The sequence below is a fragment of the Euwallacea similis genome, chromosome 12 (genome assembly GCF_039881205.1).
Source record: "Euwallacea similis isolate ESF13 chromosome 12, ESF131.1, whole genome shotgun sequence".
Lineage (NCBI taxonomy): Eukaryota > Metazoa > Arthropoda > Insecta > Coleoptera > Curculionidae > Euwallacea > Euwallacea similis.
In genome coordinates, this window is record NC_089620.1 from 1,327,659 (window position 1) to 1,345,792 (window position 18,134).

The following is an 18,134-nucleotide window of genomic DNA, read 5'->3' on the forward strand; positions in this document are numbered from 1 at the left end:
TATTAGAGAAATATGACGATTTTAGGTATAGGAGCATGATAAATCGATTTAAAGGAAATTTAATTGCCTTTTTTGGAAGCTGTAATTAAGTTGTTCAATATAGCAGCTTTTTGTTAATATGTATTCCAGCTCGGTGCTTTCTTGAATCCACTAAAAAAAAAACAACCCCTACCCTCGGCAGGTTTATCTGACATTCCCCTATCTTTTGGCAGGTGTGTTTCCTGAATCGAATCTGAATATTGCATGTCCCTCTGAAAAATTCCAATAAGGACTAAAAAAAGTCTAACCACTGTTACTCACGTAAACATGTTACTTATTAAAGACTTATGCATTATTAACAAAATTGCGCCTGTAACGAACTTAGGAAAACAGGTCATGTTATTCAAAAACCGGAATTAATTCTCGACATTATTTTCTTGACATCATATTTATAACACGGATAACAAAATCGATAACACGAGCAGCCTTATAGTGTTGTTTCGTGTTGGACAGGATGACTGGGCTATTTGTTCTTCATGCATGCAATGCCGATGTTTCCAAGCGGATAACTCTGATAGATATGATCTCACATTTAGCATTACTGAGTCTAATGAAAAAAAAAATGTCAAACTTCAATACTTGTGTCCCTTGATTTAATTCTATGGGAATACAGAAATCGTATGGGCATACAAGGTGGTCCCCGCCCAATTTGAGACACTTCATCTTCGCATATATTCTTTCTGCAAAAATATTACGATATGGCTAAATTTATCGTATGCAAAGTTTCCAGTCTCAAAATTTCACTAATTTTTTCCCAATTTTGCTCTGAGACCTTTTGAAATATTTAACCCAAACTTGGGCACGAGAATATTCATTTACGTTTACTCCATTCGATTGATCCCTTCTCAAAAAATCAATATGTGGTATTTTTTTCGAATATACAAGGTGTTTCGATATTAAGAACGATCACTATGAAACGTTAAATCTTTGATTCAAAATATGACAAAAATACAGATAACAAATGAATTCACAAATACATTGCAGGTATTGAGCAAGAGGGTGTTAAGATTAGCTAGAGTTAAGCTAGAGGTTCTTAAAATTTATTCCTTGTATGTAAAACCTACACATCATATAATTATTGCTACAATTTACATATCCAGCAAATATTTTTCAAAAGAAATTCAGCTCATTTAATAAGAAAACAGCATATTAGATAATTTGATATTTGTGCCCATATCTTGAAAACCGCTAGAGGTATCCGTTAAATGTTAGAAAACTTAAAAACTTGTAGTTAGACACAGAATTAAAATTTTCAAAATTATACTGAAGGTAGCCGAACGTTGGAGAGCATAAAAAAGGCTTGATGCCAGGAAAAGCAAGATCTGGTTTTGTAAATTCTCAAAATTATGGGAAAGACCTTATTTTGATTTTGATGTACCTCGTTACATCTACGTTTTTTATTATTCCTTAGACATTGGTCAAATAAAAATGCCCACGTACAAACTTTAACCCACACGCAATATATATAATAATAATAATACGAAATACAATGTTTGGATTCACATAATTGGTGATATCCTTATTGGATCATTTTTTATTCAAGAAAATCTCAATGTAACTAAATTTTTGGATCTTCTTCGAAATCAAATTTTGCCAGAAATTGCAAATTTAAATATTGAAAATCCGTAGTTTGAAATAGGTGGTGCTCCTCCCCATTCTAGAAATGCTGTTAAAGCTTTACTAAATCAAGAGTTTCCCACTAAGTGGATAGGCAAATTTGGAGCAATTTTATGGACACCCACGTCTCCAGACTTCTCCCCCAGTGATTTCTTTCTTTAGGGCTACCGTAAATCTAAGATTTATAATAACGTTCAAATTCAAAATGCAGATGAATTAAAACAGCGAATACATAAGAATTGTAACGAAATAAATCCCGTTTTCTTAAGAAATTCTGTGCGAGAATTTGAAAAACGCCTTGCCTATTGTTTAGAACACGAAGGAGGACACTTCCAACATTTATTGTAAATTTTTTATTTGTTTCACTTTTAAACATTGTTGCTTCAATTAAAATTTGAATTTTCATCATACAAATGTTATTTTGCACCTATTAGTAGCTTAATGCCGTTAAATGAAAAGGAAAGCGTAGCTTTTTAATCATAAATTATTGACTTTGACGATACATTTTTAAAAATTTGAAGTTTTAAACATTTGATATGTAATATTGGTTACTTACGTTTCAATAAGTTGAGGTGTGTTTTTTTAAATTAAACATAAGGTAATAACATAATATGTTTAGAGATAAAACAACATCACTGTATACAGGGTGGAGACTAATTGGAGTAAATTCGCTAGCGGAGAAATGAATAATGTTTAGAAAAATTCCCGAGATACGTCAACGTTTTAATGTATTTACCCACATTTTGCAAGCGATATGAAAAATATAGCTCTTCAGGGGTAGCTGAAACCACCCTCAAAATGTTTTTTTCAAATGCAACCCTATGGATTGTGATCCCTCATTAGAAAGCTGGTAAAAAGAAGAATCCAGTAATTTACTTTCAACGTAACAATTGCTCAAAATGTGTGTTCTTTAATTTTGGAATATAAACCATACTTTTCAGATGTCTCCACAAAAAATTCCAAGTAATTTTTTTCCAACAAATGATATTTGCTATTTTTTGCTAGTGTTTTTACACAGCCGCAAAGAGGAATTTAGTTTTCATGTCGAATTTAAAGTTCGAAGCAAAGTGTTGTTGCAAACTGGTGAAAATGCCTTAGTTAACTAATAAGGACAAGAGAGGAAATTACTAAAATAACATCGAAAATGTTGCATAATGTAAGGAGCGAAACCTACCACAGACTAGGATGTTGCCAACCAGTGATTGGGACACATTTTGAGTAATTGTTACGTTGAAAATAAATTAAACTTTAAAATTACGTTTTGTTTTATGCGATCCTCAAACGTACTAAAAACTAAAATTTTACCAGTATGCTGAATTCTTCTTTCCACTAGCTTTCCAATGAGGGGTCACAAGCCGTAGGGTTGCATTTGAAAAAAACATGTCGAGGGTAGTTTCAGCTACCCCTGAAGGGCTATATTTTTCATATCGCTTGCAAAATGTACGTAAATACATTAAAACGTTGACGTGTCTCGAGGATTTTTCGAAACATTATTCACCTCCCCGCTAGCGAGTTTATTCCAGTTAAAGTCTCCACCCTGTATATTATTATTTTATTTTGCTACTCCGGCTAATTTGTTAGATTTGATCACGATCATCGGTATCAAATTCAGAAATATCATCGCTGCCACTAACATTGCTGGCTTGGATAATGAGGAGCTCTATTATCATATCAATAAAATTATCCATGTTCTACGATCGTTCCTCTTCTTTTAACACATGTTTTATTGCGTTTTGCCACGATAAAGGCGTAACTTGGCCCTGTGATGTTACGAATGTCTACATAACTCACGTTCACTCGGAAAGCCATGATTAATAAGGTATTTGAACTTTTTCAATATATTCAATATATATACGGTTTATCAGGCGTCTACACGTTTTTTTGCTGCTTTTTATGTGAGTTATGGCGATGGCTAGTTTCTTCAGTATTTAGATGGACTGTAAGGGGGGAAGGGGGGGGGGGGTCTCACGTCGCAAGAGGTTACATATGGATGAATACGTGGCATTTCCTCAATATAGGAACTCAAATGTGTGTACCGTATAAAAAACGAGGTTATAAATCACCAGTAAACTCGGACATAATTAAAAGGTTATAGCCGTGGCAATAACCACCGAACAACCGACAAAACCTAGACTGATAATATAATTTCATTACCGCAATGAAATTTTATATTTCCTTAACTCCGACCCTTCTTCCTCTATCTACTTTATGAAATATAAAAGCGGAAAATATGCTTTTTACTTGAACATAATAAAACTGTTCCGAAAGAAGCAGCCCGAGTGGCGTATCATATTCATTTTGTTTCTGATGGGCTAAAAGGTTGTAGTGCCGGTTTTAGTAGATACCTCAAAAGCAACGGCAAAACGATACAGGAGTGCTCTCGCTAGTTCCGGATGTTCAACAAGGAGGGAAATAACTCTTTAAACTTTGCGCAATTTTTCCTTCTGGAGTAAATGGAGCCTCTTAAGGACAGGTCAGTAGAGCGTAATATGTAGCATGAAAAGTAAAATTGATGAACTACTTTCGAGGACACGAAGGATTTAAAATGTTTGGGATTCTCGATTATCCTCAATTGCAGCAGTGTTAGGGAGCGAACACGCGATTTGCGCAATTTGTAAATTGACTCATAAAGGGAATTTCAGGCCCTCGTAAATGCCCTCGAACGTCCTACAATATTTCAGAAATCATGCACCGACATCGATATTACCATTCGTGACATAATTCTATAACGCGCGATATAATTGTCCCCAAAACGGTATTTTAATTCAGTTCCTGATTAACTTACAGGCTAAAACCATCAATCAGATGTCGCACACAAAATAAAACATCGCTTATCCATTCGAACAAATCCGATGCGTGATAGTTGAAATTGTATATCAATTACAATCCAAGCGAGTTCCACAAATCAAAGCGAGATCGACTTGCATTTCGCCTACTCTGCATATAAATCGCCTATTCCAGGCTTAATTACTATCCTAGATAAAGGGAAAATATATTTCCAGGTGCATCTCGCCTGGAGTGCTTTTTGTTATCGCGGTTGCCACCGTTAGTAACACGCGGCTGTTAGATTCCAGAATTCCAGCTCAGCTTTCAAAACTGGGAAATATTTTTCTGTTCTGAATAAAATTTCCAAACTCCCGATCCGATTCAATTTAGACAATGAGAAATTTTAGTTTATCATAATTTTGTGTTCTTGGGACATCGAGTTGAGGGTATTTTATTAACCCTGTAGCATATTCGATTTATAGTGCAGACTGCCCAGGAGGTTATTTCCTAAGTAAATATAATATAGAGGAGCATGTACTCGCATGTGCGGTAATATTTTCTTAGCGCTGTCATATCATGGGAGAGGTTATTGCAGAGTGGCGACCAAGTTTGGTTTCATAAGACACGTGAATATAAGAGGTTAAATATTGATATGATACGAAAATTGGCGATGTCCCAGAAGGCTAAAGATTCATTTAATTTTTGAAACTGATTACCTGCATATTCTCATTATTACAAGTTTTCCTCTTCTACAACACGGCGACGACATACTTGAAATCCGACGTTTCGATTTTCCACACCCGTCATCAACTTTGTTCAAGCCCAAAGGCGCCACTTTGGATTTTCAGATTTCCTAAATGAGTTTTTTATGATTACTGATTTTGCACAGAGTGCCTTCGCAATAAGAAAATAAGCAAATAGTAAATAAAGAAAACTATACCAGACACTTGAAGGATTCGCCCTCTACTATTGCAAACGCTACTCTATATATCCTCTTAAATTCTGTATTGATCTTAAAGCATCTTTCTCCATAGATCTCTGTATAAGGCCTTTCATAGTTCTCCATAAATAATAATCCAATGGGGAAAGATCTGGTGAACGTGCCGGCTAACATATGTCCCCATTGTTTTAAATGACTAGCGAGACAATATTTCAGGCTTGAAGGACATGAATTTTAATGTATTTATGTTTTTTCGAAACTCTCCACTCTGCCTGATGAAATACGTCAATTTCATCTGCTATCACCCTCATCGAAGTAAAAGAATTATCATGAATCTGATAGACAATTCAATTCATTACCATTTATTCTTTTTGAGGCGCTTTTCACATTTTACTTATCGATTACATTCATCGTGTATATAGTAATTGATGTTTAAAAACTTAGAGCGATAAAGTGACGAAATAATTATGTCACCAGATGGAAATTAATACGAGAGTGATACCGTTACAAGTTTGCAAAGCGAGGAGCAAGACGACGAATTGGTAATGCATGAATGCATCAATGACCCATAAACCTATATCTTAAACAGCTGACGTTTCTGAACACCACGTATTAATTTGCAATTTCAGTTGCACACTTCAATGGTAGCCGACATAATTGAGGAAAAAATAATCATGGCAGTACGGTAATTTGCGATGTAATCAAACTGCTAACAGTATAGTAAAGTGTTCGATGCATTTCGAATTAGAAAAATTCATATACGCATAAGTCATGGCATTTAAGGTGTTCCATTAAAAAATTGTATTTTTCGGCATGTTACATTGAATTACCCTCTGTGTTGAAAAAATTATTTCGGTTATTTGCATTTAGTTACCCTACAATTTTTACATTCAACTTTTTCGTATGGTATCAAAATATGATACCTGCTTTTATACTTGAAAAATGCCACCCTATATGAGTACCCTACATTTTATTATTGCCGAATTTGACTTCGAAATTTTGTGCTGATTTTGTCCCAAAATCACACGTGTAAAGAGGAGATAGGTAGAGAATAAGTTAAGGTTCTATAACCTATCGCTTTACAAATGAAAAAATAGGTTCTATATTTCATACTATGTGGAATATTCCACATAGTAGGAACCTCCTATATAAATAATATGGAAAATGGAGGTTCGATTTAGTGACCTAGTTTTCATTGTCTTTCCACGTGCGACGTTAAATAAATTTATTTACAGCCATAAGAATTAAAAGCAATTACGGAAAACGCAGTCATTACTATCCTCATTGCAGGTTAGGAAATATCATATTATGTACTTTTACTTCCCGCCCTCATTTTCCGCCCCTAGTTTCTAGCTCATTTTAATTAATTTCTAACATTGTTTCAAACAATCTATCATTACCTAAAACGTTTACGGTTTCCTCTGTTTGCTTTGTCGTCCGAAATACGCTATAGCATATTTAGAGCTCAATTATATTATGGCTATAAATAAAATAGTATCCAAATCACGATGGAAACTGTCTTTAGTGTTTCGAGATTATAGCTAATGAAGGAACACAGCGAGCTTTCCCGAGCTTTGAGTGTGAAAAGTCATATTTCTCTCTCTAGTGCAAGAAAATAAGAAAGAGGATAAGATGCTTTTTTCCCTCATAAGCAACATTTTCAAGCGACATGTGTGACATGTAAAATTTGTTTTTGAAACATAAAACACTTTTTCAGATTTTTTTAATTTACCCCGTATAGAAAATAAATCAAATTTATTTAATAAGTCAGTTTCGTTTCAGAGAGGGTTAAAAAAGACAAATAATATTATATTAATTCTCTCTGAAACGAAACTGACATATTAAATAAATTTGTTTTATTTTCTATACGGGGTAAATTAAAAAAATCCGAAAAAATGTTTTATGGAATAGAAACTTCAAATTTCATTGTTGGACTTATCTTTTAATTCTAAACAACTTTTCGTAATATGTTTCCTCTAAAATTAAAAATAGAGGAACTTTACTCATGAGCCATTTTCATAATTTTCGAGTCTCCCCCATATGAAGTGAGATATACAAATTTTATAAACTCCGTTTTGAGTTTGCAAAAATGCACAAACTTTTACCAAGAATAAAATTTTCCGATAAATTCAAATTAAAAAAAAAATCCCATATGGTGCATACTCTTGCCGATCACTGTATGTATTATACACCAAGTTCATATAACACATTTACTTCTTCTGCAAAAACTCCTCGCTAATGCATTTTCCCACAAAACCCTCAAAAAGCGCAGAGAGTTTTAAGTAAAATTTTAAAATAATTTGTGGACATCCGCTCGCATCTGGCCCATAAAGGCCCCTTTAATATTTCATCAGCTGTTTACTTAGGCAATAAGCCAAAACGGTTTAATCTATATAAAATTGCTAATATCCATTTATTTTTCAGAGGAATGGTCCACGGTACACCTCCTGGAAGAGCCAGAATTTGCTGCTCCTATAAATAATTTAACAGTTCCAGTGGGAAGGGAGGCCATTTTGTCCTGCACAGTCAATCATCTGGGGAAATATAAGGTAAAATGTTCGGGATATGTATCATCATCTTATTCTTCCCTACTTCAACAGTATAGGATTTAAGATGTAATATTTAAGAGAAATTTAGTGGCCAGGAGAGCAACAAATAAAGTGGCTGATGTAGGAAGGATAATTTGGTGCCTAAAAATACTTAGTAAAGTAGTCCTCAAGTTAGTCAGGCCTTCCAACTTTAGACAATAAACACCTAGATTTATATAAAACATTAAAGCAATTTACAGACCCTCATTCAAAAAGTTGCCCAAATCATCCCAGGACCCTTTTAGTCTTTTGCTGTTAGCATTGGTTACCCTAAAACAACCCTGTTTTATCTAAAATTGGTGTGTCATTAATAATTTTAATGTAAACACATATTTTCTAGAGGGTCTCGGGTTATGGGAACTCCTAGATCCCATCATATTAGAGAATCGATTTGAAATTACATGCGGTGGGGCATAAAGAGGAAATTTAAGCTCTCCTATCGAAAATTCTTCCTTCTCTTTAGGATAATGCGTTCAGTACAAAAACCGAAATCTTGGAGCGTTGTTTCTCCCTCGGGAATGGAAAAATCGCTGTTCGATGCCGCTTTTTAGACTATCGAAATTGTTTGCTTTGACTGGTGAATCGGGAATGTAGTCGGAACACTGTATATCTCCCCAAATCAGGAAATATACTACATGACGAAAAGGAAATTTATACAAAACATAACGTGAACACAAATGCACGCAGGGCATAGAGTTCTGAGGAGTTTTGGCAATGGAATCCTAATAAATCTACGTCGTGGTATCCAGAAAGTAATATCGTGCAAACAATTTAAGGGCATGCAATAGTCCTATTTTCGAGCATTTTGGATATTTCGGCATCTTCTCTTTAAGAAAATAAGTTTATAAGAACATCCATATGATGGACTACTTGAATGGGAAACGCAGCCTTCCTTAACGAATCGCGTACATGGGTTTGTCTACTTCTGCAAGCAACTAAAGCAAGTCACGTTGCCACTCGAGTAATCCATCTGAACTAACCCTTTTATTTATAGAAGATGGTAGAATCTGCTACCAGATATGCGAGCTAGCTGGAAATGATCTTGGGTGCCCACTTAGTGTTGATTTGGTATGTTCATCCAGGACTGCTGACTAACTGAACTTTTTCCCTCTCTTCACCCTGACAATCCCTCTCGGAGCCGCATAAGAATTACTTCAGTAGGGAGGTGGAAAAAAACTACAGGCGTATCCAGTTTTCGTGACCTCCTTATAATTCTTCTCCCGTTTGCTCCTGCTTCTTCTTGCTCTTTATTATTTCTTGAAGCATTTTCGTTATCGATGCCCAACATTTTTCATCGTTTAGTAAAACCTTCTCGATATTGTTCTTTGCCAGTCGAATGGGGCACGTCAATTCCGCCTGCATTTTTTTCCTCAAACTTTGAACGCACCAAAACTGTATTTTCAGGATTATCCACTTGGTCTAAGTACCAGCGCATGTTGCTTTCTGTTGTTTTTATATGATGTAAACAGGTTGCGGAGATTCCACGTCTTAAGATTGCTTCCGTGACGTAGAAATTCACCGATCCAAAGCCTCCACAGGTTCACTTCATCACTAGAACATTACACATCATCAAAAATACTTTTTTTGCAAATCTTTCATGGGATTCCCATCTTCTCCGTTATTTTCATTATAATAAGTCCCTGGTTATTTGTCTTCAATTTTTTTCGCTTTCGTGAAATTCACTTTTCTGTTCATTTAGCAGATTTATGGTGGATCTATGGAATAATGGAATACTGTCCTGGAGGCTGGCATTTATGAAGAGTCTTTATCTGAACTAAGCTAAACAGGCCAATTTTAGCGTTTTCCATTAAGACTTTTTTGAAATTCCGCTCAAATCTTACTTTCTTACTTTTCCTGATTGGCATCCCAAAAGTATCTGTCCATCTCTCTTAATATTCCTATAATTTCTATAACTCTCGTTAGAAATCTTGAAAACATCGCAGGAACACCCAATTCACTGACCTGAACTAACCTGAATTAACTTGATATTCAACAATTTTAGAAAAAATGCCTGGAAACACACTTTATAGTCATTCATCACACCCAATAATAATGGTTTTGAAACTCGTGGTAGAAAAAGAAATTTATTATCGTCAGTCAATATTCAGTCCTTGTCGGTTCCACAATAAACTACACCTCTATTACTTTGTTTCGTTACTAAAATATACATTAGATCGATTAAATTAGATCTAGACCGAAAACACATCTACCGAGGTATCGAACAATCAGATGTCGAGGGGGATGTTCAAAGTCGATGCCCCTTGAATTGTGGAATCCATCCCCTATCACTACCCAGATAACCCAACTTAAAAACGGATAAGTTTCCAGGTTTTTGTGTTTGACTCTAATTCGAGAATGGATCAACCGATTTCATCTCCCTTCACATGGCTGAATCAGGATTTTGAAGGGACACGATTTTTAACAATTGGCTTGTTTTTAGTCCAGACCTGCTTTTCTTTGGGGAAAGAAATAATGGCTCCTTTTGAAATGAAAATATTGTATGTTACCCGCTTTATTCCAATAGGACTGGAACTTCTTCTTTCTTGTACCAGGACCGTAATGAATCAATTTGTGAGACATGCATTGCATTGTCGAGGCCAAATGTAAGTTTTTGTTGAATGCACTTTATCATAGTATCCCATCCTCTGATTAATGATTGATTGATTTGATTTTTGCCCTATAACCTCCTCCCTCTAGCCGAGCGAATAGGGTTCGTTTCTATACACGCTATTCTTTAAAATCGATTATTCTCTTTATTGTAATAAGCTGTCTGGGGTTGTTTTCCGCACATAATCTAGTCTTATCTAGATTACCCATAAATTCGAAGAGGCCATAAAACAGCCCTAACGGTTTCAATAAACAAAATATTATAATCCTAAAATTTGGCCACAAGGCCCATCTGGCACGAAGTTAGTTCAGCCGGTTAAAATAATTTCAAGCCATAAAGTCTCACTAAAGGCCATTAAACTAACGTTTTGAATATACATAAGAGACTACGGATTAGGCAATTATAAAGCTCTCTAGGGTCTTCTTAGGCACTTAGCCTGACCTATTAAGGGCGCTAAACTAACTTCTCTCTTCTAAAATGGTGGTGAGATCATAACTCTTCTTATTTCAAGCTTCAATGGCTGATTGTAAAAGGATGGACGTATTATTGGTTGCCTACTCCTCAAGTTATCATAAATGCGAATTTTCACTTTTCCCTTGCGAACTTGATTAAAGTAGAAGTACCCCAGTGACTTACTTTGCGGCCGAATCTCTTAAAAACTAATTATATTTTTATTACCTTTGTGAAACTAATAATCGTAAAACGCAAAAATGGACCAGAAATTGTTTTTATAGCCTGTTAAAGGGTTTAGCAGTGGGTTTGTAATAAGAATATACCGCACATTTAGTGCTGGAAGCTCGGAATATAGCCCTATAATATTTTAATAACCTCGCTAGATTGGGGCGGAAATGTTGGTTAATGGATGCAGAGATTTCGTTTTGCACAAAAAAACTGTTATTAACGATGCGACGCGACGGTTTAACAATCGAATTATACAAGGTGACCCGGGAAGTTGTATGCAAGTTGCAGATTTAATATCCATAGTGGTTGTAACGATAAAATAATGCTTTTACTGAGGCTTCGAACTACATACCGTGTGGCTCTACATCCCTCCCCCCTCCCTCTTTTCCTCCCTCTCAAACTTTTTAACATTCTTTTAAAATTCAAAAGCAGTATTAAATAGAACAAAAAATAATATCTTTTGACATTTTTTATTCTTTTTTAAAGTTGCTTGCGTTACCGGTAGCGCAAAATGTCCGATTTTTTAAAATTGAAGTGACAACGCAAATTTGAGGTCTTTCAAAATAGCATTTAAATAATGAAAAAATTTATTCGTTGATAGGAAATTGGTTTGTTTTCAATTTTGTGCTCACCTACCGTTTTTGATTGAAAAAAAACTTCAAAGAAATAAATAAAAATAATTGTTGGGAGGGGGAGGGGATACACTATTTAGAGCCGCGTGGCATACATGTTTGTGAATCATTTTAGAATTGGTGTAATAGATCATGTACCAACAAACTTATGAAAAAACTACACAGTAATTTATTTCACTGTTAAATAATAATGCACCTCAATCAAGTTTACAAAAATGAAGAAACTCAGTTTATGTTCCTTATGTCTATGTATATTTTTTGGTAATGTACTCGACGTAGCTAAATTTTAGTACTATTACTGTTAAAAAAAGGATTACCTGGTAGAATAATAAAACTTTTACTCTTTTTCTTTGTAAGAATCACAGTTTAAGTACATATATCGACGTTTCATTAAATCAGCATAACTCCAATACCCGTAATACAAGATCAAAATTGCTATTCATCTATGTAAGTGTTACGCTTTAAAGATTTAGATAATAGATTAGCTGATAATTGCCTCTTTGCCATAGTACGCCTATGAGCATTAGCCCTCGGTTTTAGTACTTAAGAACTTTACAAAACTTGTAAACTCTCTGTTGATCAAATTGTCGCGTTGGTGCATATTTTGTGAACCGTGTTCTTCATTTTTGTAAACTTGATTGAGATGCATTATTTAATAGTAAAATAAATTACTTCGTAAGTTCTCCCTGAATTTACTGTTGCAAGATCCATTACACTGAAATCTAGCCATGGCGGGTGCATTACCTAAAAGAGTGGTGATGTTCATGGGCGTAACATAAGGGTACATTACATTAGAAACGAAACAAAAAAACATTAGAATATATGACCATAGGAAGGATGTCGTGACGTGGTCATATATCATGTTTTGCACTTTATATCGCATAAAAATGACTATAAAAATGATTAGGAACGAACCAGGGAAGTTCAGTTTTTCCTAATTCGGAGCGGTTATGGCTACATTACGTATAATATATTATTCCCCCTGCTAACATTAATAGACATCATTATGGTATGTGTTAAAATATTATGAAATACACCTTTTGCCCAGCTTGCACTAACAAATTAGTATTTTTTATCACCCACAAGGGATACAATGAAAATATTCGCGAATTCTTAATTGTCTGCTACCCGTTCTGTATAAAACGTATTATGATATAATGCTCAGCAAGAAGATTCTACATGTATCATTGTGATAGCAAGTTTTCTATGTGTTTAATCATCCTTAATTAAAAAAATAATAAAAAATATATAATAATTTTATTTAAAAAAATAAAATTTATATTTATTATATTCGTGAATCTTGCTATTTTATTCCTTGGTTAGATGTTCCTTGGATAGATAGAGCTGAAACGCTCGCCATAATAACCATGGAGATGAAACTGAAATATGACAAACTTTGCATCTCAAGTCATGCCGCAACACACCACATTGCATTTTTCTTCTGGAATTTATTTTACATTTAATTTAACCTTAATCGTAATAATTCTATTGAAGTTTTTATTTTTGGTCCAGAATGAAGGATTGAAAATGTTTGGTTGACCCTGCTTGTTGAATTCACCCGTGGGCTCAAGATAATCGAGGACTGGATACTCACGCTCGGACCGCCCTGAATTCGCAGTCTCAGGGGCACCGTTTTCTGGTCAAAATTAATCAACAACCCGTTTAACGATAACAAGGTTTATTGATTACATTACTAAATAACTTGAACAGTATCTATATATGTATACATAGAATACCATTAAGATAAAGTTGACATTGAACTGTTACAAGACCTTAATGGTTCAACTAAGTCTCTGTGACAAAAAATACTAGAAAAAAACCGATTTAAACAAAATGACAAAATCGGAAAATGGGATAGATCAGAAATCGATTCACGGGTAATGAGAAAAAGACACCCTGGCCCCTTCAGTCAGTTCTTAAGTACCAAAAACTGAGCAATCCAGGCGTAGGCGTACTCGTACTCCGAGCCCACTCTCGGTTAATTTGCTACTTATCGTGCCAAAGCGTAATATTTAGGTCAAAAGCTAGATTGGCCCTTTATTGGTTTATTGCAACCACACCGACTTTGCGAAACGTGCTTACACCCAAATTGCAAGTTCCGCCAAAGAAAAGTGGCGGAAATTCTCATGCCCAAGAATCCCCTTATGGGAGCAGAACGGTACTGCAATATAGTCGTGCTAAGAATATTTCTAAAACAGATGGCGATATACATGGACGTAACATAGGGTTTAGACGAACCTAAACAACTAACAATTAATATATCGTTCTAACAGGAGTCTTAACAGTTTTATCATCGTAAATGGTGAAAAAATTAGTATATTTCTACACCACGGTGATAGATTACAATTGGGCTTTAGGTCTTAATGCGTCAGTACAGTGCACGTCGGAATTTGATTTTGAACCTTTTGGCTACAACATAAACAAACCCGCATTCCACACATTCCATGGATTCAGCACCAGAGGATGCTTATTTAGGTCAGTGGGTCAGTCGGTTACCCCAAGTAAGATAGAGGACGAAAACGTGGAGACGACAACTGAACAAGGACGCCAACATGTGTAATAAACGACTGATGCTTCGTTTATCTATCCTTGTCTTAGACGCCAGGTTGTACGACTCAGACATACACGCGATGATGCTATTAAAAGCTTCCTTTCCTAGATGTCTCTTTCATTTGTTTCATCATAACCTCAAAAATATTTGTTCTTATTTTAGCTAGAAGATTGTTATTATTACGTTATTTATAATTGGAATGTAATTAAGCTAGTTGTAAATTATGTTTTGGGATAATAACTGTGTCCAAGGCACTAAGACATCCTCCTCAAGCCTTCTCAACCAAGCCCCCCAGGACTAGATCCGGAATAGTGTACAAGGTCAGATTTATGCTATATTATACTTATGTTTCCCCACATGAGGGGTAGATTGATCCCTTCTCGAAGTTATTCCTAATATGACTCTCACAGTGTATCTAAGAAACTGCCCTTTTGACCTGTAAGGAGTGCCAAAGGTGTATATGTAAAATTGCAGTGGACTGTTGGTGTATTTTTGTAGATAGGTGTTACTTTTAAGTTTGATAGATCTTAGATAGTACGTATTATCTTTAAGATTGATATACCTCTGAGGTACTACCCTGATAGGTATTAGTAGGGAATTTCCCATACTATGCCTGGTTGACATTGGAACTGCCTATAATAGACTTTGTCGACATTGGAATTGCCCGCAATAGATTTCGCCGGCTCTATAGTTCCAGTTCCAATTCCCAGTTGAGACACCACGGTTTGTTGCACGGTGGTGCAAATGGCACCCTAGCCAGGGTACGCCCATGGTTTATCACCATGGGTTTTTGTATTTAAGATTTTGCAGGGCATGTACAAACTTCCTTTTCTTCTGGGTTCGATTGATCGTTGGCAACTCAGGAGTTGTGTCCGCGCTCGCAAATTCATAAGTTATTTTATCCTCCGCTTTGTTCAATTTATATTAACCCTTTACGATCGTACGTCTACTCTCAGCCACCACAGCAAAGAACTATACTAATCTTACATTGTACTCATCTATGTATCAATTTATACTTTCTCTGAACGAACCTAAATGTCTAAAGAACCTATTTACGGACTAATACAATGCTCCTATCAATTGGAACCAAAAAAAAAACTCAGTTTATACAAATGCTATTGTCTCTTTCTCGTCATGCAAGACGTCGTGGGGAGTCAGATGCCGCTCGAGAACGAAGAAATCCATAAACTTCAGAGATACTTCGTAGAATTCCAAATAATATTTTACAAATTGTGTTTAACTATAATTACTGTAATTAGTCATTCTCGCTTCTTAACATATTTTAAAAATACTACTCCAAAATGGCAAAAAAAAAAGTTACCGAAAGAAGTGTATCGTGAAACTAAAAATAGCGATGAAGAGTTTTTTTTGACTCCTTGAATACTGACTCCCATATAGAATAATAATAATAATAATAATAATAATAATAATAATAATAATAATAATAATAATAATATATCATAATCTTGCATGTTATGTATCATTGCTCGTTCAACGGAAATTAATTCCGACCAATACGACACCCATTTCTAAATTTAATACGACCGCAAGGGATGAATAAACGCACATTTATAATCCTTTTTCTAACCTGTGACTTCATTTAAAAGATATAAACACCATCCTACACTATGAAATGCACCACCCAGTAATAATAATAATTAAGTCTTGTAATTTTGGCAAAATAATGCTTCATAATGGAGTATCAAATGATCAGACTTTCAGTAAAAAAGAAAGAATGCTAGTGGTTTCTTTGTCATCGACCTATTAGATTTTTTATTCAATTGTAAATAAATAAAATAATATTTACATGGAAATATCGGTTTATTTTGTTGTTGAACTGTGAACAAGACATCTCAAAATGTCCCCAGTGAGACAGCGTCGAAATTTTTCCCACGTTTCGGATTTTGATAGAGGGCGAATTATCGGCATGAAGGAGGGTGGACTTTCTTTTCGTGAGATTGCCCGAAGAATGAATCGGAACCACACCACGATTGCGAGAATATGGTTTTCGTGGTCTGAAGAAAGGGTTCAGCGACATCGTCCAGCTGGATGTCCCTCCGTAGCAGCAACGCACGTGAAGATCGACTTCTTAGACGGACGGCCATTGGTGATCGATTTCAAACAACAATGTCTGTTGCAGTAGATTGGATGGGAGCTCTAAATCGTCGGGTGTCGATGGCAACAGTTTACAGAAGAATTTCGTCTTTTGGCCTGCATTCATACCGCCCAAATCTACGATTGCCACTAACCGCCCAACACCAAGCTTCCAGATTGGCCTGGTGTCAAGAACGAATTGATTGGAATCATGAGTGGAACAATATCGTGTTCAGTGACGAGTCGCGATTTTGTTTATGGATCAATGATGGTCGTAGAAGAGTAAGACGATACCGAGGTGAAAGAAGAAATTTGCAATTTTCTGAAAGGCGCCACACAGCTTTAACACCTAGTGTTATGGTCTGGGGTGCGATGTGTGTTGGCCGAAGATCTTCTCTTGTGTTCGTTCCAGGCACCCTAAACGCACGTCGCTACATTGACAATGTTCTGAGGCCAGTATTAGTACCTTTCATGCAAACTTTACCAAATGGCATTTTCCAACAGGATAATGCAAGACCACATAGTGCGAACATTACTCGACGATACCTGGAAGAAGCACAATTGGAAATACTGCTTTGGCCTGCACGGTCACCGGACCTATCGCCCATCGAACATCTTTGAGATATGATGAGTCGCCGTCTTCGAAATTTACCGAGGCCTCCAAACAATGTGGATGACCTACGACATCATCTTGAGGTAGCATGGAATGAAATACCCCAGGAAGATATTGATCATTTGCTGCAAAGCATACCGCGAAGAGTACGTGCTTGCATTGCCGTACGAGGCGATGTCACTCATTATTAATTTTTTCATTATCAAATGTTGTATCTTTTAACTGAAAGTGTGATCATTTGATACTCTATTATGAAGCATTATTTTGCCAAAATTACAAGATTTAATTATTATTATTACTGGGTGGTGCATTTCATGTGAAAGTAAGTGTATATCTACAGTTGTATCAAACCCGATGCTACATATACAGGGTGTCTCTAAAAGGTCTTTACAACGCTCTACCATAGGTAGCTGAGATCAAAATAAAACGATTTAACCACATTTGCCTTAGTCCAAAAGTTGGTAATAACCGAGCTACACGGTGGCAAAGTAGAAATGTAAAATTCAATTTTTAGCCATAATTATTAAATGGCAAGAGGAAAACTCATGAAATTTTCTACAAGGGGGTTTTTCGAGATGAGGAATTCATATCTACAAACAAAATTTCGGTAAATCGCAGAGGGCCCCACGTATGCGCATTAGGTACTTGTTTAGGCCCTTCAAACTTTTTTGCTTTTAACGGTAAACCAGTTTTAGATGAAAAAACGTATTTGCGCGGTATTTTTGCTTAAAAGATGTATACCTTAATCAAGTCGCTAACTAATCATTTTTGAGAGAAACGCTTGTAAAGTAAATGGAAAGGAATGTAATTTTCTAATTTTTTATTTTTTAATATTAAAAATAACATTAAAAAATTACTTAAGTAACTGTTCAACATGCCCACCATTTACACGCACACAAAAATTAATGCGACGAATAAAATTAACCCCTGTTGCTCTGTTGCTGTGTTGCTGTGTGCCACTCTGTAGCTCGGTTATTATCAACTTTTGGACTAAGGCAAATGTGG

At 35.5% G+C, this 18,134-nt stretch overlaps 1 protein-coding gene across 1 annotated transcript in view; it reads left to right on the top strand.

Annotated features, from left to right (window-relative positions):
* LOC136412633 (lachesin-like) overlaps positions 1-18,134 on the top strand; it is a 204,739-nt gene that overhangs the window by 112,944 nt on the left and 73,661 nt on the right. Inside the window, exon 3 of the mRNA XM_066395764.1 lies at positions 7,787-7,911. Coding sequence (XP_066251861.1) covers positions 7,787-7,911 — 125 coding nt within the window. The remainder of the gene's footprint in view (positions 1-7,786; positions 7,912-18,134) is intronic.